The 26,947-nt window shown below is 39.2% G+C and overlaps 1 protein-coding gene across 6 annotated transcripts; it reads right to left on the bottom strand.

Moving 5' to 3' along the window:
- trdn (triadin) lies at positions 1 to 25,684 on the bottom strand. Of its 6 annotated transcripts, none has more exons than XM_061746933.1 (8): positions 25,253 to 25,684; positions 16,015 to 16,081; positions 14,251 to 14,449; positions 10,513 to 10,554; positions 3,027 to 3,050; positions 2,560 to 2,607; positions 835 to 957; positions 1 to 200 (listed from the first exon to the last, which is right to left on the bottom strand). In XM_061746933.1, the coding sequence occupies exons 2-8, from the start codon at positions 16,021 to 16,023 to the stop codon at positions 178 to 180; spliced, it is 468 nt and encodes a 155-aa protein (XP_061602917.1). In that variant the 5' UTR covers positions 16,024 to 16,081; positions 25,253 to 25,684; the 3' UTR covers positions 1 to 177. The 6 variants fall into 6 exon arrangements, with proteins under 6 accessions (XP_061602917.1, XP_061602914.1, XP_061602919.1 ...); XM_061746930.1 differs by having other exon boundaries at positions 805 to 957; positions 25,253 to 25,673; XM_061746935.1 differs by lacking the exon at positions 10,513 to 10,554 and having other exon boundaries at positions 805 to 957; positions 25,253 to 25,673.
- Between the last annotated feature and the right edge of the window lie 1,263 nt (positions 25,685 to 26,947).

Raw genomic sequence — 26,947 nt, 5'->3', positions numbered from 1 at the left:
TTTCAATCTGAGAGTCTTTATTGATTAAACTACAACTAGCAGTAGACAGAAAAAAACATTCCTCTCCCATCTTTGTCACACACTCCTCTCTTTCAGCTTTTCTTATCCCTCATGTCCATGTCCCCCTCGCGGCTCTCCACGGTTGTTCATTCTCTTCCTCTCTCCACCTCCTCATCCTCAGAGCTCCTCTGAATGGAAGGCTGAAAAACACAAAAGAAATTTAATCAGTCTCCAATTTACAAAGTGTCGCTAAGGTAGATTACTTCTGATGATTGTTATTTTTCACGCAGAATTAGTTCTCTGTTAGAAGAAACACCTTTTTATTTTTTAGATCTGCTCTGTCTGTTATTTCTTTGGTCATGAACTTCTCTCTTGAAATTTGGTTTCTTATGTTCACCATGCAGTAGCTTTGAAGGACACATCTTTCTGCCACTTGCTGGAAGTCTGAATAAGAGCATTTTCTAAATTTTAGTTTGAAATACGGTGGGATAAAAGTTCCCCGCTTTTAAATGCACCTCTTACCAAAATGTTTAGTGCAAAATGGTTGTGACGATATATAGATTTTAAGACAAAAGTTCGTAGGATACCTTCTCCTAGTTAAATAATTTCATATTTAGTGTCATATTCATCATGACTGTATTAGTCAGTGTGTGTTAATTTTCTGACAGGAAGTAATGAGTGATTTGGAGCATGTAATTACCATGCCCTTTATAAAATGTTAGGTAGGACATTGTATTTAGGTCATTAATCGTTATTCATCATCGTCATTGGATGGTTAATCAGTGTGAGATGATGTTTTCTTACATGTGAGGGATTCAGTTAGCTGGTGAATACCTCCTTCCTCCTCCTCATCAGGAGCTATTAAACTGGTTGCAAATGTCCAGATCATCCCCAGCCAATCGGTGCTCTCCTGAGCATCAATTCCAGCAAGGCTTGATTTTATTGGACGAACTCCACCTAAAAAACATACAGACACACAATACAACACACATACAGATTAGAGAATTTAGCGTATGATTACAAAAATGCAAAACTTAAGTCTGGAGTTTAAAACAAATATTTTCGAGGTACTTTTTATGGAGTTTAACTGTCTTTCATGAGAGAGATTCATTTCTAATTATTATTCGATTTTTCTTATGTTTACATTTTTGACACCATGGTTCAACAGCTGTTTCTTAACTTCCTGGTTTTAGTATCATTCACTGATTATGCTTTTACTCAGTAAAAACTATGTTCTCACACTAAGATAAAATAATCGTTTGGTCGCAGCAAATACTTGCTGGTTTGGCCTTGACCCCCATAAAGTTTGCTCCTATGAAATGTGTCTCCTGCCTCATGATAATTTCCACTGGTACAGAGTGTACCGAACCAATCGCAGTGGAGGGGGCTTTATGCCACAACTCATGCATGAGTTTTATTTATTTATTTGTGCCCATTGGTATAGCCCAATGGAAATCAAAGTTAAATCCTGGGGAGTCAGACAAGTTATTTGTGTTGATTAAGTTATTTGTGTTGATGCGAAGAATTTGGATGGAAGGTCAGGATTGCTCTCAACTCAGATTTGACAAAAGTTTTCACTGATAACACAAACAGTCAAAGTTACAATAACAAGCCACTGATGATAAAAAGGGCTGAAACTGAGTACTTGTTTCACCTTAGGGTTGGAGGCATTTCTGTTAAAAGATCTGAATTTTTGTGCCATAACACAAATATCTAATTTGTATCATATACAGTGGGGCAAAAAAGTATTTAGTCAGACACCAGTTGTGCAAGTTCTCCCACTTAAAACAATAAGAGAGGCCTGTAATTTTTATCACAGGTATATCTCGACTATGAGGGACAAAATGAAAAAAAGAAATCCAGAAAATCACATTGTCTGATTTTTAAAGATTCTATTTCCAAATCATAGTGGAAAATAAGTATTTGTTCAATAACAAAAGTTCATCTCAATACTTTGTTATATACCCTTTGTTGGCAATGACAGAAGTCAAATGTTTTCTGTAAATCTTCACAAGGTTTTCACACATTGTTGCTGGTATTTTGGTCCGTTCCTCCATGCAGATCTCCTCTAGAGCAGTGATGTTTTGGGGCTGTCGCTGGGCACTGTAGATATAAATCAGTCAAGTTTATTCTATTTTACTCTACTCTATTTTATTGTATTTTATCCATGTTGTTTTGCTACAAATTCATGGGCCTTAAATTTCCTCATCGTATATCAATCTGGGGTCGGAGTAAAGACAGGCACCTGGAAGACGGTCCAGACGTCCCCATTAATTTCTTCCTTATCTTTAACTATACCAAGCAAGACTCTAGGGGCTTTTCTTCATTTAGATGTGCTGAATGGCTGATGGTAAAAGTAAGGACACTTGTAATTCTTGCAACAGACCACACACTGCATGAAATATCCCTTAATCATCTTTTATCTTTGTTTTTTTCAACCCTTTTTTGCCACATCTGTATTGATAGAGTATGTGCTATAGTCACAACACATGTGAAGTCCTGCTTTTTACATGATTTAAGTGTTGTACTCATCAGTGAATGTGATGTATTTCCACTTGCCTCTTATCTTTAAAGTTCTCCTGGGAGCAGCAGAAGGAGGAGGGACACCTTAGTGGGAGAAATGCACAAACACAACATTAACACAGACGGCAAGATGTGAAGCGCATGTTGCCGGGAGACAAATGAAAAGGGTGGGCAAACGAAAGGCGAAAACATGCATATCACAAAAGAGGATCTCCAAACAGGAAGTCATACAAAGATAAAAGATCAGCAGCCTTCATCTCCCTGTATTTTTTATGTTTTCAATCCCTCACAAATGCATACAGGGCCAAATTTAGAACTTTGCGTTTGTAATGCTGCATATACTGTATGATTAAGAAAAACAAAAACATCACACAACCAAAAGACACTTTTCGAATATATTAGGTTTCATTTTCCATGATGCAAAAGGCATGCTGAATTAAAACACAGCAATAGACACATACGCACAAAAACAATGCGGAAAAACTCTTGATTCGCTTTGTTACCTGTTCTTCCACCTTTGGTTTTGTCTGTATAGATATGAGGCATTGTCACTCACCAACTTTTCCATGACAGTAAAGGCAGGTTAAAAAACAAAAAACATGTCCCAGAAACATGCTGGTCGTACTTTTCTAATGGTACATCCATTAAAGACGTGATAATCTTTCCCTACATCTTCCCAGATAAGTCAAGAGTTGGTTGTAATTAAAGTCGGTAATTACAGACATGGCTCTTGCTTTCTTTATGCCACTTCTAATTCAGCATGAGGACCGCTCTGACGGACTGATGTGTGTCCCCATATCTTTTCAAATACAGCTGCAGAACATTTAGAAATAATCTATAATGAAAATGAAGGAAAATGGTTAATGAATGATCACACAAATACTTTGTTGAGGACTTCATTAAGAGTTATAAATATCCATGACTACAAATAACCATTAATTGGTCATAATTATCCTCAGGAGAGAGTGTGAGTGTTGATTGCTGTCTGCATGTTAGGCCTCTGATGTGTTTGTGGCAATTTACTTTTGCCAATGTCAGCTGGGATATATCACAATTAAACTTAAATTACATAGATGAGTATTAAATGTAGGCGTTATAATAATAATAATAACTTGTTTCACTGTTGCTGTAAAGTGTGGATGTGAAAATTAAGTGTTATGTGTGAATATTGTAAGTATATTGTTTACATTTCAGGAGAAAAATTTGGATATTGTTTACACATTTTGCCTTACAGAATGATCAAAAAATATTTTTTTTAAACACGATTTGAGTTATAAAATACAAAATAACAAACCATTAATTTTTAGAATATAAATAGGAAAAACTAGAAAGTTTTGTTTTTAAGTGCTGCTAATGTAGAGACTTCTACCTTAGAGTATGAAAAAATAAATACACCTCTCATAAGTAAACATATATCACAATATAATTAAACATATAAAAAAACTAATATTTACAAATTTGAATACAAAGACTATACCAAAAAAAAGTATTTTCTTTTCACTAGAGTTGAAGATTTGGTGTGAGGGTAAAAGGCAGGTTTGCATTGGCAGGGCTCCGGTGTAGAACCTTTGTGGCCCCATTACAGTGACGGACTCGGTGGGATCCACTGACTCAGCAATCTACAACCCCATACCACTTGGTGCCGATGGCGCACAATTTTTTGCTGTTTGCCAACCACAGATAAAAAAGAAGAATATAGCAAAAAAAGAAGAAAAAAAAGAAAAATAAACTGGAGCAACAAGGTCAAGGTTAAAGAGGCTGAGACGTTTGCTGAGTTTTTGTGTGCTGCCTGCATGCACTACAACCGTGGTAATGAATCACTTGAAATGACTCATGCACAAGACATTGTGATGACTAAAAAAATGTCATCTCCTGCCAGCATATTTAGACCAGCATCAGGTCAACACCACCCCCCACCTAACAGTTTTTCCAGACTGCACTCGCTGACTAACTCAAGCTATGGATGTATTTCTGTCGTGTATAAGTTCAGAAAATGTATAGATACAGAGCTGTCCCTGATAAAGGAGACACGTAATTGAGCCCCAGGAAAAAAAAATCTCAACATTAATAAACCTCCTGTCTCCACCTTTTATAAAAGGTGGTTCATTGAAAAATTGTTTTGGCTTAGGCCTATGATTTTTTATTTTATTTCTTTGCAACTGTACATTTTGCAGGATCACTCCAGGATCCTGCAAAATGGTGCTCCATCACTCCAGGAAACACCTAATATGTCCCCAGTTATATTGAGGTGCAGCACAGTCCTAGGGTGAATAAAGATAAGAAGCAATCTTTGTATTTAGTGAATAAACAAATGGATGGATGATTGAAACTCCACATATCTGACTGTAAATAATTCCAAGAAACACATAGCCACTTAGCCACAGCATTTTTAAGCTGTGTACCCCGGCTTTTATCCGTCCTTTTGCACCCTGACCTTGGTGCAAACTGCTATCTCTGGGACTGATCTTTTTTTAAAACGCTTTTTCTTTTTTTTTTCCTGTGAGGAACAAATTAATTGGCAAATTCATCACTTCTGCGTCAGTGTTATGACAACTGTCTCCCTGAAGTGCTAATTGCATTGTTTTGATTTTCTCTGCAGATCTGTTTAATTTCCCAAATGCTGTGGAAGGCACTTTCTCCCTGTTTCTCTCCCGGTGTAGAGGAGTTCCACAGACTACTGGAGCCTCATAAACAACTGATTAACGCACTGACATTTCTTTGATTGGCACTTCACACACATTGTGAGGGGAAATTGGGAACCGAAGACAGGCATTTCACTTGGTAATTGTTTATTTTGTTGTTGTTTCTCTGTCATTCTGTGTGTTTCTCTCTCTTTCTATCTCAAAAATCATGGGTCCTTTCCTCCGTTTTGTCTCCTTAAACTCGATTTCATCTCTCAGTTGTTACGGTTTTGAACCCGCCACCTCCACATTCTGCACACTACCCATTGCGCCATCGCCGTTCTGTCATTTAGACACTCAGGATCATCTCAGGCCTTGTTTACACGTAGCAAAAACGGTGGTGTTTTCATGCGTTTTGGCCGTTCGATTACACGAAAATGAAGCTCAAAGTCACCAAAAACGATAATTTCTGAAAACTCCGGCCAAAGTGGAGATCTGCAAAAACTCCGTCTTTACGTTTGCTTGTAAGCAGAGGGAAACGGACATTTAGGCTTCAGAACGTCACATTATGCGACAGAACCGTCACCAGCGTCATGTGTGCGACCTGTGTTTATAATTTGATTGGCCACTGTAGTTACTCGTGTCATTTGTTGATGTTTTTTCCAGGATTCCGATTGGCTAACATGACTTTATGCTTCTCGTTACACTGCCCCCTGTAGGTTTGGCTTCTCATAGCACCCTTAACAGCGTATTTATGCGGGTTCGTGTAAATGATGGTATTTTTCAAAACGTAAAGGGGGAAGTGTCCGTTTTTGTAAATATCCGGCTATGTGTAAATGTGGCCTCATAGTTTCCTTCCTGGTGGTGAGCTGGCTGAGTTTGGGCACTGCACACCTGCATCCATTTACCAATAAACACCAGAGTCTTCAAGTAACCTGCCTTCCTTCCACTCCTCGCCAGATCATCCCATAGAATCACCTGGCAAGTATCAGTACGGACACTGGGCTGGATTGTTTGTTTGCCCACCGACCTACACAAGCCTGGATTGTAACTACTCTTCTTGATTTTCTGGACAATTAAAACGCCTAACAGGGCCTTAATCTGTTCCTGTCTCCTGAGTGTTGCCTTTGAGTTCAGAACACAACTCAACCTTAACATCAGTTTTACTTTCATGTTGAAGTTCTCTTCCTTAGTCTTTTTTAAGCCCAGTTTTCCTTTGAAAGTTTCTCCAAGTCTCGTTGTCTTTTTTTTTTTTATTATGGGCAGTTTAGTTGGCACCTTTTAAAAGATGACGCACTGAAGAAAAAAAAGATGAAAGATTTTGCCACAAAGATACAAAAAGGAAACCCAATGGGTTCTGAAAAATGGGGAAACTTTAGAAAGAAAGTGCATAGAGCAGTTTAAAGATATATATCTAAGCTCGATGTGGAAGCAAAATGATACATGCCTGCGTCTTTGTTCGTTTATATGTATGTGTCTAATTTAAAAAGGAGACTGGTAATGTGGGATTACCTTAAAATCTTCACAGTAATGTCTGCACTAGGAAACAAAACATGTTCTTACTACAGATTCCTGTTTTTGCACCTGTCATAGTTGCATTTGCACACTTTTCCTGAACCCCCATCTCAAAGAAGGCAACTGATTAAACTCTCACCAGCTTCTCTTTCGCTTCTTTGTCTTTCCTACAACTTCTGCATTTTGCTGACATCCTGCTGCTTTTTATTCAGCCTGTTTAAATCTCCCCTGAATTGCTGTATTTTTCAATACGGTATGCCTCAGCCAGTGTTTACGCCTTTATCTTCCTCTTTCTGCATCCACATCCTTTTCATACACACCAATGCTTGTTCTTGTCAGTTTTGTGGGGACCAGCTGCTGGCATAATGCAAGGATGATGCATATACACATTTATGCCCCATGAAATGAGTAAAATCCCTCTACTCCTGCTTTTTTTTCTCCTTTTTGTAACTGTAATAATTGCATGTCCTCTATAATGTAGAAATTGCCCTGTTGCTATGCCCATACACACCCAGGGATCTTCTTCACTAAAATGTTATTTATGAGGAAGAAAGGCATGCGATTAAAGATGCAGTGCAGCATTTTGCCACTCTCACCTTGCAAATATTTGTGTCAGGAAATGGAATATAACTAAAATGTGCAGGGTGCATCTGGTGTTCATGTGCATTTCCCCTTCAAATCTCCTTCACCTGGTGAAACTGCTTCTTAGACATAGTGATTTCTGAATGAGGGGCAAATTAGTTACAGTATATCTCTGTCAGGCACAGTGTTGTTCTTCTATGTTTGTCTTTTAAAGATTTTATTTAATTTCCACTAATGATTCCTAACCTTAAAATTCCAACCAGCTGACAGGCTGGCTGCAATTAACATCCAGAATCCAGAGTCATTCTTCCTCGATGAGGAATGGAAGATCCAGACCAAAGAAAAGCAAACATGCAGCTCCACATAGTTAGTACAAGAACGGATGCTGAGTTGACTTGAACTGATGGATAACAAATGAAAAGAATCTGAATAGATGGGTGGAAAACCATGGTGTTAAGAAAATGCTGCCACATGGGGAGTAATGGGTCAATTCATGAAACTATACAAATAACAAGGCCTTTCTTTAGTCAGATTTCACCCCTTTTTGGGAGAGATTTAACCATTAACATCACTCCCTATTTAGAAAAGTGACATGCATCACTTAGGTGGTGTTTTATGAGCTTATTGAAGCTCCTTGATGGAAAAGACGACTGAAGCTTTTCTGGGAGACTTGTGATCCAACATTTTTTATTACCTTCAGTTTGCCATCCATCTGTAGATGAGAGCTCTGACAAACACTCAACACACTTGGCGACAGATCAGAACAAGATTTCTGGTGAATATGTACATTTGCAAATTAAATCAGGTCACTAATGCTGAAAAGGTAAATCAGCACTGAAAAACATCCGATTTAAGGCTCATGAGATAATCGTGGACTCTACTGCACATATACCTTAGGTCAAACATACTCCAAATAGATTTATTGTATTGAACCCTTTGGGGGTTAATTTATTCATGACTCAACTCAAGTAAATGTCTAGATCTAATTAATTGTCAATCACAGAGAGTCTTTCAGTCAGGTCATTGGTGGGTGAGGAAGAAAATTGATTTGTGTGGATACAAATAAAGTTTCACTTATGAATTTTAACCACAAATAATATCTGGGAGAGTCAAAGCAGGCTGAATGAATATTCATTGCAGTTCCTCGACTAACCGCTAGAGACTGGCTGCGAAAGAACGTCAATCTTCATTGACTTCCTTGACTCAAAAGTCTTACTTTGGAGCAGAAATAAACATATTTACAGCCTGGTTCAGAAAAACTTTTCCGTTTCAATCGTTTGATCTCACACCATGACAACTCTGAGGGGGGGTGAATATTTTTTTTACCACGCCAAGAGAGTTTATATAAAGCATAGTACATTGGCATTTATTTGTAATATGATTGATTGACAATCAGCTCAGACAATGGCTAGCCCTTATCGCTTCCTCATCCCTAACTATCATGCTACTTAGCTTAGCAACCTCCCATTCGCATTAACCCAGCCTTCGCTAAACACAACTGCTGATTCTGCCACCAGCTCTACAGATATTTCGTTGGGGATCGGCTGATGGAGTTAGGAGCCAAAGCTAACCAGCTTCTCATGAAACATGATGGCTCTCTGTATAAAATAAATACGGGCTTCAAAATTGCTCTTCAGAAAACAATGGGTCACATGAACGTCCACTGTTTTCTACAGTCTTTGGGGCTGACTGATTGTATAACCAGTAGCACCTGAATCTACCTGTGACTCTGTTTGCTTGGTGCAGAGAGAGGGTGAGGCAGGGTGCCTATATTTCTGTTGAGCATTAAACCCTCACCATCATAAAATCCAATTCTGCAAAATGTTAAACAAAGTGTATGTTTGAAAGTATATTCATTGGAAAAAGGAAGCAAACATCACTGTACTGCAGTAGTGCAATTATGTTTTGTCCTTCAGATCCCTGCATCCTTCTCAGAGTGTCTGTTTTGGATTGGATAGTCACATTACATAACCTTTGAGTTTTATCTTAAATATACTCTGTTGGGGTAAAAAATGTTCAACAAATAAAAAACTTAAGAAACATGACTACCTTGAGAGGTAGTTCTTGAGAAGCATTTTATGATTGCCTCCTTCACTTGGTGTGACTTATTCAAATGACTCTGTCTTTCTAAGGAGGGAGAGGTACTTGTCTTTCACAAGCATTCTGATGTGCATCTCCATCAAGCTTGCTGCCACTTCTAAAAGTCTCATCCTGTCCCTTTTTTCCATCTGTAGGCTCGGAGTTTACGGAATATCATTACATACTGTATGCCCAGTGACTGATTGGAGTGGAGCTCAGATGCCAAAATTCAAGTCTCAATTCAGCTATATTTATAGAGCCCCACATCATGAAAAATGTAATCTCAGGGAATTTTAACTAATTTTCAAATGTTCAATTAATCCTTAACCAATAAAATAATATTTATTAACGTTTTTCTACAGAAATCAATAGAGTGCATCAAAACCGTTCTTCAATACAATCACGAGTCTTGAACAAGCACCAGGCGACTGTGGAAAGGAAAAACTCCCCTTCAACAGAGCTAAAATGACATCCATTAGAAGTAGTTTGTATGAATCAGTAGTTGACTTTTACAGACTTATGGCAGCAGACCGACAGAGACTGGTGTGTAAATAGCCCTTTTTTTTACACACTTTGACTTTGGTTTGTCGGTAGGGACTTTATCCACACTTTTCAATTCTTGTGTTAAAATAGCATCTGTTCTGACATTGGTTGATTGACGCAGATCCATAAAAAAGTTTACACCTCTTACAATCTAATAATTGGCCCAAGGACGTTTTATTTTTGGAATTTTTGTTTTAATAGTTCAGTCGTGTGTTAAATTGTGACTGTCCTTTACTTTTGAATTTGCTATTGACTGTTTTGTCTTATCGGCTTTTTCTCACCATGAGTTGTCAAAAGCAGGAAAACCTAAACACATTATGAATAGAGGTGACATTGTAGAGCTGAACACCACGTTCACTTGTTGTTTGTCCTTTAAAACTCTAAAATGCTCAGTGGCTTCCTTTTAATCTGTGATTAGCAGCAGATTTTAAGGCTTTCAAGGCTGATGGAAACAGAAAAACAAATCACAGGTGGAAGGTCTTAAAGAGCACCAGTTGTTATGCTAATTTGTGCTGATTTACCCTTTAAAAGTCCAAATGCAAAGTGGAATATTGAACATATCTTGGACTGATCTGTCACACGCAGAGCGCTAAAAGCAGGCAGTGCAGTCAAACTGTAGTTCAGATGTCGTGGTGGTTGTTGTTTTTACCAGATGATAAACACACGGGATCGTCACAGTATGATGTGTAGTCTTTGGGTGGGATGGGAGGTGATTGACAGCATGAAGATGGACAGCATGAAGGTGGAGTGGGGGTTTGGGGGAGGTGAAGAAAGAAGGAAAGTGAGGAGAGAAGGTAAAGATGACTATGTCGAATGCGTGAAGCAGGACTATCCCTACACACCGTAGGATACTCCAGATACATGGAGATGTGTTGTGGTGGGAGTGATAAAAGGCAGGTATGAGTAGAATGATAGAAAGGCATCGTCACAGTGAACGTCTGAGCTGAGCACTACAATATAACAAGTTGTTGATTTATTTTCTTTGTATTTTTTTGTATGGATTGTGGAATTGGAGGCAGTTTGACTGTTGTGTTTAATATTTTTTTTCTTAACTATTTCTTCAGGTCACTGAAGTTCATCAAATCCAATTTTTTAAATACAAACTTTATGGAACTAACATTCATTTTTCAAAAAGGACTAATGGATTTTTCACTCAATGATTGGAAAGTGAGCTCATCCTTGAAAGAAGGCCAGTGTTATTAGTTTTTATTTTCTTCATAAATGTAACATTTTAATTGCCAAAAGAAAACCTTTGCAGCTCAATCACACAGCTGAGCTGTCAGTCCGACTAGATTAAACCATTAACTTGCAGAACTCTGAACAGTCGTGGGTTTATTGAACCAACAATAAATGCTGCAAACTAATAGGCTTTTCTTTTCCAAGGTTCTACAAAATGCTTTGCATGATGTTTTTAACTTACACAAATACTTAAAAAGCACTTCTTTATTTCTACAGCGATCAATATATAAAAGGTTCTCAAAGCCCACACAAGAAAACACATCGCCTAACCTTTTTCCATCTTAAAAACCTCATTGTGTCTCTGTTGGCTGCTTTTAATTCTTTCTAAATTACCTCTGGAGTTCTGTGAAAGGAAAGCTGTCATGCACTCTTACTCCACGTGCTAATTGCCACCTAGACTGCAACTAGTAGCAACCCCCCCTCCAAAAAAAAACAGTGCAACCTGTGCAATAACATCAATCTCAGGACAATTATCTTAACTTTACGTTAATTAACCCCTTGTTTGGAGGATGATGGGAAACTACACCCAACAACAGACAAGCAAGAACCCAAGAAAAATGACTGCGGTAGTTCAGGCAGGAAGTGAAATCTAGTTTCACCGTTAATCACTTTAAAAATGTAAAGAAGTGCCTAAACCTCAATAAACAGAAGAAACTGCAAAGGAAGACAGTGTAAATAAAAAAGCTCTGCCCCATCGGCCTTAAACTTTGTTCTGAGAGTCGGCTCTTCGAACCCATCAGCTTCAAGAAAGGACAGTTCTCTTGCTGTGTAATAAATCCTCCTCTTTGACAAACACCACCGTAATGAGAAAATCAAAGATATTGACTCTGCCGCTGAGTGGTTTTACTGTTGTGGCTGATCGTTGTAGAGAGTTAAAAGGTTTGTGCAGGTTTATACGACTGATCATGGAGCCAATGAGGACTATGTTAAACAGCACTCCATATGTTTGGGTGTGATATCTTAATTGTTGCATTAACTTCATTTGCAAGCTCAGGGGTGGTTTCTTTTTTAGCTTATGAGCACTAAGGTGATTAAAATGCAATCACTGAAAATGTGTTATGATCACAATTAACAATTAAGTTGTGAAACGTAGATAACAAGCCACATGAAAAAGAAAATTGATATCAGTTTCAGCAGTGCATAGAAGTCCATCTAAACCAGGATATCAAAGCAATCGTTAATACTTTAAAAAAGGGACATTTTATGATTGCTTTTTTTTGTGCTTGAAAGCAAATGTTTGGTTGTCTGAAGCGAATACCGAGTTCAAAACGTCCCGATAACAGAATTCTGTCTCATTGTTTGGGGCTTCATGAGACTTGAAATATATAATTAAGCGAGGAGTTCAGATTTACCATGTACTGTGATATCACAGGCCCAGATCAAAGTAGAATAATCCAGTTTCCCGCTCTTTAGCTCCTCTAAATATCACATATTTACTGTAGCTCTGAAGTGGGTAACGACAAAATGTAATACCTGTCTCAAAAGGAGGCATACACCAAAAATATGCTGATATATTCAGGCCGTCAAGCGTTCTGGCAGAAATTAGTGAAATTTATGTTTCGATGCAGGGACGGGTTGAATTATACTAAAGAACTCTGCATTTATGCACAGACTTTGTTTGGTGATGTCACACTCTACCACTGTTTGCGTCGTCGTTTTCATTTCCTTTGTCTCCAAAAGGGTACAGATAAAACTTTGGCCATGAATTAGTTCACTGTCACAAGAGCTCTGTATATGTCAATATATTGATTTATGTGTTTGTGTGATTGCAAACTATGAAATTTCATATGTTGGAGAATGTGACAGAAGTAAGTAGCTTCCTCTATAGAACGACATGTAAAATAATTTCCTTTACGAATAAAACTATGTACATATCATACAACCAAAGGGTTGTTTTTTTTCTTTCTTAAATTTACAGCTACTTACTTACTAGCCTAGAAATCTAAAAATCTTACAAACAGACGAAGGTATAAACGTATGGAACTGGGGTATAAATGGGCCTTAATTATTTACCTCTTCAATGCAAAGGAGTCTGGTTCTCCTGGATTGGATCACTTCCAAGAGACAGTACAAACGACGGATAATAAACTCAGGAAGATCAGGAAAATGAGGCATGTAACACAGGCCTTCAGACAACCAAACAAGCCAACAAAAGACCAAAATGGAGTGCAGTGGTGCAGGAAAGCTGGCAAATGACCATTGTGGGTTTTGTAGTAAAAACAAAATCATCCAATGTGTTTTTCTGCAACCATCTTCATTGTTTTGAATAGTGGCTTTTGGACTGTTCTGCATGAGTCATCACGTAAATCTCGCTACTATTGGACTTGGCTGAAATACAGTAGCTGCTTTTGTGCTGTGTGATGTTGGGACCAAATTATATCATAGACATTTTATTAAGACCTCAGAAAAAGTCGGCTTTTGAAAAAAAGAGGTTTAATGTGTCTCCTTTAAGCTCTTTCTTTTAATCATTTGTTGTAATTATCACTATTTGACTGTTATTAGTGCAAACATTAACACCATGAGGTACCTTTTCAATCCATTCTACCAGTGGATGAGTCAGACAAGGAGGTATGCACACAGCTCCTGTGCAGGTGCTTAATCCGCTAAATGGTGGACTAATTATCGTCAAGGTCGAACTGAACATGTGAGTGGAGGAAAATGCACTCCTCGAAATGAAAAACAGGAAAATCTTTTCATGTTTTCAAAGCATCTCCTGGTCAAGTGAGTTCTTCACACACAACCAGCATTAAAGAGGCTCAAATGTTAATGCTTGTGTCACGAATGTGTGCCGTTTAGATGAAAATGACGGCGTTCAGCTCACATCTGAGCACTTGGATGCTGTTGAAAATTATGACCGACATGACAGGACAAGCACTTTTGAAGCCTGGTTCAAAAATGTCTCAAAGATTTTCAGATGAAAAATGGACGTGTGACTGGAATGTGAAAATGAATAATGCATGATTGGATGGAAATACTCATTAGACATAATAAACAAACACATTATAATCACATTTTCAAAGAAACTATAACATTTTAAAAAGGTAGAAAAAATAAAAATCCTAAAAGTAACACGACCAAAAAATAAAAAAATGAATGCAATAAAATCAACATAAAGATGGCGATGTGTATAACAGTAAATACTGTGTACCTGCTAAAGTCTTATAATCAAGCAGATCGAACAAAACGATGGCCACTGCTGACCATGTGATGACCAAAGCCACAATCAGCAACCAGGCCATCGGAGAGCTGAAGGTTAAAATCACATCGTCCAAAAATGACCTCTGACTGGACCGAGACGAAGGGACTGCGTCCCCGCTGCTGGGCTGAGCACTCATTGATGACCTGATCTGAAGAAAGAAGAAGAGAACAAGAACAGAGAGAGATCATTTTAAGTTTAAGTATATGCAGTTTTAGATGGTCAGATTTGATAAAGACTGAAATTCAAATTCCTGTCAAGTTTTGAAACTTTTTAAAAAAGCGTGAGCTGCTACACCCACACACAGCAAGTTCAAGTACTTTATCAGAATCATTTCGAGAGCTTGCTTTTTTTTCACACACCCACTTAAGATTCTCCACAGCCAGAGCTGAGATAACCCCAATGGCAGAATCACTGTTTCTTATAAAAGTTTCTTCTGCAACCTTGTTTTCCAGCACCGACTTAAAAAAATAAAATAACATTTTGTGAAGTGTCAAAGCGCAAACAGTCCTGCTCAAACTAGGTTTAACATTATAATCAACTTGTTGACGAGCATACTTGTGAGCTCATGTCTTGGTGTGAAAGCTTAATGGCTAAAGTACAAATCTTTACTGCTTCAACTTGAAGACACAAGAGCAGTTGTAAAAGTTCTCCATCATGTGTAGGGGTGGGCAAAAATATCGATATGGCAATATATCGCGATACTTTTCCAGCCGATTCAATATCGATATTCAAAATTTGAATATCGATTTTAAATTTTTTTTTTTTTTTTTTCATTTATTTATTTATTTTTTTATCCCCGATTTTTTTCCCATTATATTACCCAGTGCTCCTACCTAAGTGACAGTCCTGGGAATTGCCACTCTCTACCAACCCTGGGAGGGCCCTGCACTGAGCTCAGGTTTTATTTCACGTTTTATTTCATTTTATAATTAATTTTTTATATAACACAATTGCCTGTCCTTAAAAAATGAAAAATAATGGACAGAGGTTTATTTATTTATGGATTTATATCTATACTGACTGATCACTGTGCCTGTCCTTGGTTTTAGTACCATCTTTCTTGTGTCTATTATCATTTGCCACATAATTAAAGCAACCTCATACTAAATTTAATGTTAATTTCATATGATGTAAATAATATGAAAAACATATACAAATATGTTGTAACTTTAGCTTGTATAGTTATAATAAAACATTGTTTTGACTCAGTTTGTCCCATGAATTGTCACTATAATCTGATGAACGTGCAACTCAGATTTTAAGATCCATCACTATCATCTGATGTACATATATACAACTTGGATTTTAAGATGTGTAATGCATTTTTAAATTTTTCGGTGAACTATGTACAATATAATAATCGGGATATCGCATAATCGGGATATCGCAATGTGTATCGTATCGTGGCTCAAGTATCGTGATGCGTATCGTATCGTGAGGTCCTTCCCAATACCCACCCCTAATCATGTGTGGTGCACAGACTCCATCCACCCAGGCCACAGATATAAACACGGTTGCCTTATGAGTTGCCTCCTGAGAGTGAAATTGGATCGATGGGAGGACTCTCAATGGCTGTGTTTAATGTCCAGTTTTTTATGTACTTTTTCTGCCTTTCAACAGACATCCATACATACCGGTACATCTTAAAAGGAATATGGTCCATAGAAAATTCAGAAAAACTTCTGAGTTCTGACCAACACCTATAATACTTACTTCCTCCATTCATGACGTTACAGCAACCAATCACAGCCGAGCATCCCTCTTGTGAATTCATCAACTCCTGTCAAAACCATGGTAGCCATCAGTCATTTCACATTACTCCCCGTGACTTGTGTCTCTCTACGGCCATGAAATCAAGTTTTTTTGCTGCACCCGTCCACCTTTTCCTCCCAATATTATTGTTCCTGCGGCCCAATAAATAATATAGATCCCATTTGTCCCATTTGCTGAAGTAATGCTTTTTCCAGGTCCCTGTTATGGCTGACCCCACTACTAGAAATGCCAGTTTCTTTTAGTAAACTCATCAGGAGTCAACGCTGGTGTTGACACGATTCATTGCGAGAAATCAAACAAATTACAGACACCAGTGCCACGGAGTGAAGTGTCCGCTTTGTCCTCAGGTCGTGTTGCGAGTGTGCTGCGTGACACAACATTTTCCCACTACAAACTCACAAACAAGCCCACCTTCAATCTGTGCTAAGACAGAGAAGCAAACGGTATGATTAATACACAGAAGCTGTTCATTTATGCAGATGCTTGGTACTCATTAGAGTATATTCTGTTTGTCTATGAGAAGGTGGGAATGAAAGATATGAGCGGGAGATGAGCCAGAGCAGTAGAAGAGGGAGAAGACAGCAAGAGAGTAAAACAGAGAGAGGGAGGTGGGGAGATTACGTCACGGTACAAGACAAATTAGCTCTCCAAAGCAAGTTTTTTTTTATTGTATTGCAAAGGGGGCTGCTTTCTGCTAACATGATTATGTGCCCATGTTATGTTGTTTGTGCTTAAGCCAATTTATTTCTCTCTCTTTGCCTGACTCTCTACCAATACAGTGTGATGTTCACTCCGACAGATGCAGATCCACACAAGTAGTTCTCAGTGAGGGCCCAGACGAAGCATTTACAGTATTAGTAGCTGGCTCTCATCCATTCTGCCCAAGAATATGATGTCAGAGAAACTATAAAAGGTCTGAGAGCTGCATCAAAGGCTCAAACTGAACAAGCATGGCCTGTTTGGGGGACAAAACTTTAGAAGCACACATCTGAAGAAAATCACACATCTGAAGAAAATCCAACAGCATATCATCAGATACAGTATACATCATACTAGCTGTTGAGCATGGTGGTGGAAGGGTAATGGTTTAGGGGTGTTTTGCAGCCACAGGAATTTGGGAAACATAGTCATGTCAGAATATTAGTTTCATTTTAATTTCAAGGAATATTTTTCTACTGTCAAAGGCTTCTGTTCCTGCTACCAGCAGAAACAAGCCAAAGAAACATTAAACTCCTGGTGGTTTCTTTGATAACTGCACAGTCACAGATGAACAATGGTAAAACTAGCTGACAAAGCTACAGTGGACATCATGGTACAGTAGAGGCGATTAAGAGAAAATGACAGAGTAATCAAATAAGAGACTAAGCAAGAGTTTATCTTGGACAGATTCGTAAAAGTGACCTAACCTCCATGACTATGATGGGACTGACTGAGCTAAAAATGACAAAAGTTCCTTTGTGCTGTTTTACGAAGACAATAAAGTCCTCTTGAAATGAGAGAATTCTGGATTTAAATCTGTCTGGCAGCTAGAACGTGATTAAACATGGATCAAAGAAAAAAAGACAATGATTGCAATCATAGCACCAAATTTACAACAGAATAGTTAATAAAGTGAAGACTGAAGGTGTTGCAGTGACCCAGTCAGAGGCTGTTGCAGACACTCATGAGAACTGGGCATGAATACATTATCAAAAACCTTAATAATGTGAAGCATCATTATGAAGAAAATATACCAAAATTCCTACACAATGATGTAGAAGACTGATCAAAATCATACAGACAGAAATTATAGGCCATTGCTGGTAAAAATGGTAAAATGTAATATAACTGGATGCATACTGTACTTTTCACACACGTTTTCTACATTTTGGATTAGTTTCTGTTCAATAATGACCATTGAAATGTGCAAGTGGTCATCTAACTTTAAGTTTTGACAAGAACCAGATTTTATTGTATTCATTTTTATGCCCTCTCAATGCAAATAAGTACTTTTAGGTCACATGACTTTGACCATACACCAAATTGCACACTTGCACTTACTATTTTGAGTGCATAAGTGCTTTCAAGCTGAAAATTCTGTCTGTGCACTGCAAGTGCCCAGATCATGCACTCACAACAGGCAGAAAATCAACCGATGACACACTCGATGACTGTCATCGTATTTACGTAGAGGAAGTGATGGGACACTCGTATGCAATGTTTTCAGCTTGAGACGGGACGGTGGTCTATCTTCTGCACATTCTTCCAGCTTTAAATTCTCATAAAAGAAGGGCGAGATTACACAAATTACAAGTAAAGTTGGGGTCATTTTCACTCAATGTGAAGTCGAAACAAGGTGGAACCTCCGCTGAAGTAGCCAAAGAACAAAGGTGTCCACTGTCATTTCTGGTAACTGCAGTTTAATTTGACATTAGGGAAGTACTCATTTGTGCAGTGCACATGTAAGAACACATTGTTGGACCACCGTTCATGTGCTCATGTGAACTCTGAACTTATGAATGCTTATGAACATTTTGTGAATGTGAATTTGACTTTAAAGCCGGCTAAACCCGAAATCGGCTTTAATGTGCCTCCTAAAATGGCCACCTTGAAAAACGACAAAGAGCAGGGTGCCTTGGGGGGGCAGCGCCTGAAGCGGCGCGCGTCCAATCACTGGCCTGGCGCTTCTTACGTCACGCACCCGCCGAGGACAAAATCTCTGTTTCTCCCCCAGCTTCGCTCTCTACTCCTCTGATCTTCAAAATCTCTGCATCCCCGTGCTCCAGCTTGGCTTCGTGCCAAAGGCCCGTCGGAAGGCCGGCCTCCCCCCCGGGAGGGCGGGAGAAGATTCCTCGGAGCACCGCTCCGCTGCGGCGGTTATCGGTTCCCATCTCCCACTAACGTTCTCCTTTCTAAGTTTCTCTTGCAAGGAGGACCTCGGGCAACGTGCCCAGATCAGCTCGAGAAGCAGATTCTCCTGTGTCCGTGAAGCCCGCGCCTCGGTGAAGAAACGGCAGTGGCCCTAATTACAGTGGACTGTCCCACACCTGGAGGCCGTGTCAAGAGGCTCCGTAGATCCGGAGAGATCGCCCGGCTGTTGCACGCTGCAACACTGTCTTTTCTTTTCAAGGTAGGAACAGGAGAGAGAGAGCCGAGCGGCTGCCCGCTCCCGGAGGACCCCTGCAGGAAGGAACTGCCGGTGGGACCCCCGCCGGACAGAGGAACCGAGCCACATGGTGGAGCCGAGCCGAAACGAAGCTCTCCTACACCGGAAAGCCCCGGCAGAAACCTGATCACCCCCGACAGAGCCCGCAGCCCAGATCCGGAGACCGGGAGGCGTGAGGTTTATGTGTTTTGGGCGATCAGTTTAATCTAGAGCGGTTCAGAGCTAAATTTATGTTTGATGAAATTACTATACGTATATTACTGAATAACGCCGGCAACTACCGGCATCATAATGGTTTGTTTATTTTGTGGCGCCATTTTCCGCCAGTTATTCACGTTTTAAACTCTGTGTTTTGTCATCCCGTCTGATTGCACGTGGCGTGGCGAGGGCGCCGCCATCTTTAAATACCGCAGCCATCTTTGGCCAGCCACATGCAGCCACGTTGTTTTGAACCATAGATGATCGTTTTGTATCACGTGTTTATTGTTTTGATTTATTCTCCTTATGCAGTTAACGTTTTATTGTTGTTGTTTTTCTTGTTAGTTGATGGTTTTATGTTTTAACGTAGTGCGCCATCAGGATTTGTTCAATGGTGTCGCTTTTCCATCTGCTTGACACCTGGATGTGAATAAATGCTGATTGATTTTAATGAGTAGTTGTTTGTGATGTTTCACACATGTTTCGTCACCATGGCTGTTTGACAGAGCTAGAGCCGAACTTTGTAAAGGCCTTCAACATTCACCAGAAATAATAGCCCTTACTGTTATTCTGGTGGAATAATCCCTATTTTGAGACTGATTCCTGCTGTTAAAGTTATCATTTTTCCTGGAAATCCAGGTGGTGCCCCGATTAGGATTAAATCATTTTGATAATTCAATTTGATAGTCTACTTTATTAATTATTAATAATTGTTGAATACAATTATTAACTCTTGATAATTGGAACAGCGCTACCAAAAATGTTGCACAACAACATGTACTGCCATGTGTTATTCATAAAAGTATGACATTTAGAGCACAGCCTTTATCTCAATAAAAAATGAAGTGCAGCATTGTATCTTTTATTTTTTGAAACTGATTGCATATACGCATGTGAGTTAAATCCACTTCCTTGAGGTAGTTACCCACATCATGCCCTCCACTATTGATTTCACACTGAAATGCAGCAAACGGTGTCCTCATCTGTGTACCACAAACACACGGACAAAGACAACATGAGGGTAGAGATAAATAATGCTGTCAGGAAGCTTTCAGGTTAAGGGAAGGACTATGAGGGAAACATTCCTTCTTATAAGATTAATCAAAGCATACTTTTTTTCCATCTATAGATTGAAAAGAATATGGTACGCATCATTCAGGTTAACCTTAAATGTGAAGAATTGGCATGTTTTTATCCAACGGCTGATCTCAGACTGACCTTTCTGTTGCTGCATTCAATTAACAAACTGCAAAATCAATGTGCCATAATTCTACCTCCCACTTACCCTGATGTGCATTTGTGTGTGCATCTGATGAAGATGGCCAAGCATCGATCTTGTAAACAGCAGCCGCATGTGTGATTTCAGAAACAGGACTAAAAGTGCCTGAGCGTGCATGTGATATAAAAACTGACGATTGATCAAGCAAAGCCTTGCAGCAATGGCTTTTCAGAGCTACATATTGATCAACAGCGGGTCAAAACGCTACAATGTTACAATTATTGAACCCTGTGGACATGTCCTGCAGCAGCTATTGAGAATAGCTGAATTGTCTGCAACCATTATCCTTTAAATATTTGTCTTTCCCCTTCTCAGATACATATGACCCAGCCCACCTGTTGTTGCTATTAAGTGCTGGGCTGATCTTCACGCACAGTCACGGACACCAACTGTTGCTGCCTCCTCCACACCGGAGGAATGAACAGAATTAGAACAATGTGGGTGCAGGCTACTAACTGGCATTTGAGGGCAAATGAAAGGCGACAACAGCTTGGTCGACACTGTGAGTCACTGAATGTTGGAAGGAATAGACTAACTTTCTGAAAATCAGGCATGGTGATGCCTTTTAATTACACTAACCATTATCATTACATGCCTTACTTGCCTCTCATACAGTTAAGAAAGAGAATACACCCTCTTTCATTTACTTTTCTTTTCAGTTGGAGGGTGTGTGTAGCTGGTGATGACTCCCTCCAACCACAGTTAATCCAAAAGTGGGTAGATGCCAACAAACCTGGAGGCCTTCTGGAACACACCCACCGTAGCTTTGTTACCACAAGTTAGCTTTTAAGCTTGACTTAACTCAGGCTGAGCTATAATGCCTACTCATGTTACCTTACATTCATTTTGATTAAATCTGTCCATTCATCCTCATTACTGTTCCCGAAAATCGCATTTGGAACAAGTTGTCAAAAAATAAATAAATAAAAAAAAATAAAAAACCATTTTACCTAATGTGGTATGTAAAAATTCAGCCCATGAACATTTGTCATGGATATGGCTAAAATATAGGATAAAACCTTTTTTTTCCTTTTTTATTCTTCATTTAACCAGGCTGTGAATACATGTATTCATTCTGCAAAGCTGGAAGTTTGAGAAGGGTCAATGAAAATGTACTTGCTTGTAAAGCCAGCCCCTAGTGGTCAGGTGAAGAACTACAATTTTCTTCACTTAGACTTAATCAGACAGGTGAACCTGATTTAGTCTCTTGGTTGTTATTCAGATGAGCTTGAATTCACCTAACTGTAAAATCTATGATGGGCCAGATCTGACAGTATTTTGAGGTCTTTGTTATTTTCCTTAAACATGCAGCGTTTTTCTTTCTTCTGTCAGTTCTAATTTTACTCCAATGGAGTAAGATTTCAAAATGCATGACTTGGTATATTTGAGGATTCGGAGTAAAAGAAAAATCAATACTGAACACTTCCACCCTCACTGATCTGTCTCCTTGACAGTTTGGTACAGACCAGGCACACACGATGAGCACACGACCAATTTTTTGTATAAGAATAAGCTGATAAAAGCAGTATTGTTGACACGCACTGTATGTTTTCACATGTGGTACAAGTAGCTTCTGTGCACAAACAGTGGAAATAATACTTATAAATTATTTATTTTTGCAGCTTTTTACATAATGCCTAATGGCACTGAGGAAAAAAGAAAAACTTTTTGAAAAAATGAGAGGAAAAACAATAACTAAGTCTATAGCTCTCTGTAGATGGTGAGACACATCTGACAGAAGTTGCTAAAGGGAAAAAGAAGAGATTTTTTTGGATACTTTGAACTCACCAGACTTAAAAAATACTGCTTGTTGTTTCAGTCACAACTTACAGTATAAACACCAGGAACCAGTGACTTAAATGTTACAATATGGAATTAAATACTGAATTTTGGCTATGAAAAATTCCTACAAGTAAAAGGTTGCTGTTCAATCAGTTTTGTCTGACAAGGGGCTAATTGCTTTACCGCACTGTAGATTCTTGTGTTTGGTGGCTGAGGAACAATTGTTTCTGACAAATCAGCATGATAAATTAGCACCCACAAGCAGGTTTTTGGTGCATGGCAGTGGCAACTCCTACACAGGTTAGCATATGATTATGGCACCAGTTCCATCAAAATTGAAGGCTGTTTTTATACACTGAGAGGGGAGGTCAATGAACTTTTCCCTTCCAAACTTGGCAATACTTTGCTGCAGAGATAAACATATTTAGAGCCTGGTTCAAAAAGCATTTTTTTTTTTGTCTCTATAGCTAGATTTCATATCCATAACCAGGACTCAAGTTTCACGCATTGAGCGTGGGACACACGCATTTCAACAAGTTCACACGCCACATGTCACATTTTTCACGCTGAGAAATTAACTTCACCGCACAGAAATTCCAACAGTCCAGCTTACAAACGAGTCAAAGGCAGACTATGCTACTGTGCGATGAGCACTCATACAGCTCAGAGCAGCTGTCTTGAGTTATCAATCAGTTAACAATCAGAAAATAATTCAGGTCCGTCTGAGTTTCATCTTCAAGCACCGCATCCCGTGTAAGACAACAACAACAACAAAATTGTATAAAGCAACAAATGTATACATAATGAAGCATGGCCTTACAAGTTGCTACCTAGCACTGTCTTGACTTATAAGCAACCAGCTTCTGAACTATGACTAAAAACCTAACAACATAGCTACTCATTCCGCACATTTTGTTGCACTGATCATTAACAGAGTGGCATGACCAGCTGTGGGTTGCTCTAGAAGCACTTTTTGGCTTTAGCTTGCACATCAGCTAAATGCAGCAGTCATTTATGAATCGTCACAGAAACAACATTTGAAAGGAGAGGTCTGTTGCAACTGTTAACCAGCGGCCGAAGAAGCCGGAAACCAAAACTATATAATTTCAGGACCCTTCCATGCCGGTTGGCTCCTGATCTAACACTTAGAGCAGTATAGGCCGAGCAACGGGAGTCCCTCGCCCTGCTAGTTCTCTTTTCAGCTTTGCCAGCACTCGTTTCAGGTCACATTTCTGTAGTGATAACTTGAAATGATTTGAGCACATTCATTTTAAGTAATATTAAGTACCATTTATACTATTTATACAAAATAAGATCATCAATAGACAGCAATGCTAATATTATAACTGTGCTAATATAAAATAGTTAATTGTCACTTGAATAAAGTTGGAGGGTTCCAGCTGGTTTCCCAGGTCTGCTCATGCCGCCCATTTGCAACATGGCAACATTAGGGGGAAAGTCCAAAAAATCTCCTCAAAACACCTATGGGTGACATCATAGGAGGTTTTTCCAGTTTTTTTTTTTGATACATGCCATGCATTGTGCAATGAGGATTCTTTTTTTTAAAGCATTTGGGAAACACTGGGATTATGGCAAAAATGATTCACTGCCAATGGAGGACAGTGACAGTAATTGACAAGATGTCCCCATTGACAAGACCTTGATGGCTTCCATTCAGAACTTTTAGCATTCTGCCCAAAGACTGTATAAAACAATGGACGAAGCATTAGGCATTGGTTTGTGTAGACCGGTATTAAAGCCCATTTTTCTACATACCGGGCACAGCCATGTTGCTCGAGAAGACAATGAGAGCACGCCTAACGTATGTCAATCAAAGTTAGCTTTGCTCCGAGCTCCATCAGCTGGTTCCCGCCAAAATATCTGCAGAGCTGCCGTCAGACGTTCACAGTGGGATATACCGTTTAACATGTCGACTCCACAGTAAATCAAAAATGACAGTTGCATTTAGCCGACGCTTGGTTAATACAGACCCTTTGCTTCCCTAAGCACGGTAGCATGATGATACAGAGGAGGAAGTAATAACAGCTAGCCAGTGGCTAAACTGACTGTCAATCACTCCCCACCCCCAAGTTGTCATGGGTGTGAAATTAAACAATTGAGCAAACAGTTTTTTAAACCAGGCTGTAAATATATTTATTTCTGCTCTCAAGTTGGACATTTTACCACGAGTGTCAGTGGAGATTGACTCGGTTTTGCAGTCGAGGAACTGCAACGAATCTAATCTCTGACTTCAGTGTGGTCTCACAAACATGACGTTTTTTCTTCTTGTCAGAAAAAAAGGCATAGGCTATGCCCAAAATTTCTGGAGCACATTCATGCTGTTTTAGAGGCCTGATACAAGACACTTTTAATTATGATAGTGGACAATTAAATCAGATCTTACAATATCAGAGATGTATCAAATAAATGTGGCTGGTAACAAGAATTTTGTCCCAGATGGGAAAATCCAGTGTAAAATTTAAATATCATTATATAAACAGAGAGAAAATTGTAAACTGACATTAATGAATGAAACAGTGCACTTCGGTGCCCAGTGGATAAAACAACGACATATCACAGCATTTTCTTTTTCATATAGATTACAGAATAAATGGCTCCCTGCCTTACAAAGATAAGCAGTAAAACCCTTAACTGGCTTCTTTTCTAAATACAAATGATAAATATCCACTGGACTGATTTAGCAGGTTTCAGACACACCAGTATCAGATTAATATCTTAAAAACTCAACTAGAGTGAAACATTTTATAAAGTACCTTGTAGCCCTTGAGTTTGTTGGATGTTCAGTGATAACCTTCGGTCCTACAGAGGTTCTGGAAATCCTTTATCGTAGAAATACACATGAAACTCCTTTATTAAATCCTTTTTGGCTCCCCTTGACGAACGGAAACAAAACGGCAAAAAGTGTGCAACAGTTGCGTTAAGCCTGGTAATAGCAGTACTAAAAATACACCACAAATGTCCCAACCAAAAAAAAAAAAAAAAGGGTAGGGTATTCAAGAAAAAAAAATAGTTGGAGGCTCCAGTTAAGCTCCAAGAAATTATGATTATGATATTTTGGTGTATAAATTCTGGGGTAAGGATAGAGCGTAGCAGAGAGGGAGAGACAAGCAGAGCGGGGAGAAGGAGGTCACCCCACTGAGACTCACCCTGCCCCCTCTGGGTCCAAAATAGAGCGATAAAGAGATGACGGGAGGGAGGAGGAGAGGGAAGATAGGGGAGCAATGAGATCCAGGAGAAGGCGGTGTGAAGTAGTGATAGATTAAGATGTGGTGAAGAACATTTACTTTTCTAAGGAAGATTATAGTGGTAAACTCCTTTACATGTGTAACTTGAATAGCACTCTCATGGAATTTGGGCTAAATTATTGTACATTTAAAAGTTAGACATATTAAATCCTTGGTCATTCCCCACAATAATTACAGCAAAGGCAAATTCTAAGACTCTGCCAAGGCACCAAGTACCTTCACACTTTACTTTGGCAGCAGTTTAAATACTTTTTAAATACTTAAAGTCTCATTCTCCCAACTTCCTCTGCACTTCATCCAGAGGAAACACATTTTCCCATACAGTAAGTGCTCGTGGCGGTCAAGCAGAGGTGAATATGAAGAGTAATTAACTAAATAAATATCTAGCTGTGCTGTTTGAAGATCAGAAGTAATTTCAGAGGCCCAGTTTAAATGATGCCGTGTGTGACTGTATTTATGTGAGTGCGAGTGTAGTTTGTGTCTATGTGCGAGAGCTCTGAGAAGGAGAAATCTGACCCCCGGTTTTGCCCTGGGAGCCCGCTCAGGCAAGGCTATAATTAGAGACACAGACAGCAGCTGGTCTTAACATGGACTGGACCGCTTTAAATGTAGGCCACACAGAGGGGCCTGAGGGACATAATGCACCGGGCGCGCACACGTCCACGTCCTTCATCCTCGGTTAAAGCACCCATGGGGGTTGAGTGTAACCTTTTGGGTCAACAGTGGCTGATCTTTGAACTTCACATTTTATAAAAGTATATGGACTCTAAGAAATCTGCAACACCCCAATTAAATTGGTATTAACTTACATTTAAAGTTAAAATACTACACCCAACTCAAGAAAGTTGTGTCTTACATCTCCTTCTGAAAACTATCGAGACCCTGAAGGCCACTGTTTCGGTGTTTACGATTCTTATATCAGTTTGATGCCGACTAAACCCGTCATTGACATTTGTGTCCTACGGATGGAGACACTGTCATCCTGGAAGAGGCCGCTCCCATCCGTGATACCAGTGTTTGAACAAAGGCAATCTTTCCAGAACAATTTTCCATTGATCTGCAGCAATGATTCCCGCCATGAGGACAAGGGAACCAAAACCATGCCCCCCACAGCAAAGAGGTGTCATTTTTAACCCTGTTTATTGATGTATTTCCTGTAGATCTGTTCACATGACGCTAGACAGTGTAACCTTTTTTTTTTTG

The sequence above is a fragment of the Cololabis saira genome, chromosome 18 (genome assembly GCF_033807715.1).
Source record: "Cololabis saira isolate AMF1-May2022 chromosome 18, fColSai1.1, whole genome shotgun sequence".
In the NCBI taxonomy this organism is placed as follows: domain Eukaryota; kingdom Metazoa; phylum Chordata; class Actinopteri; order Beloniformes; family Belonidae; genus Cololabis; species Cololabis saira.
This window is presented reverse-complemented; position numbering and strand designations above follow the sequence as displayed.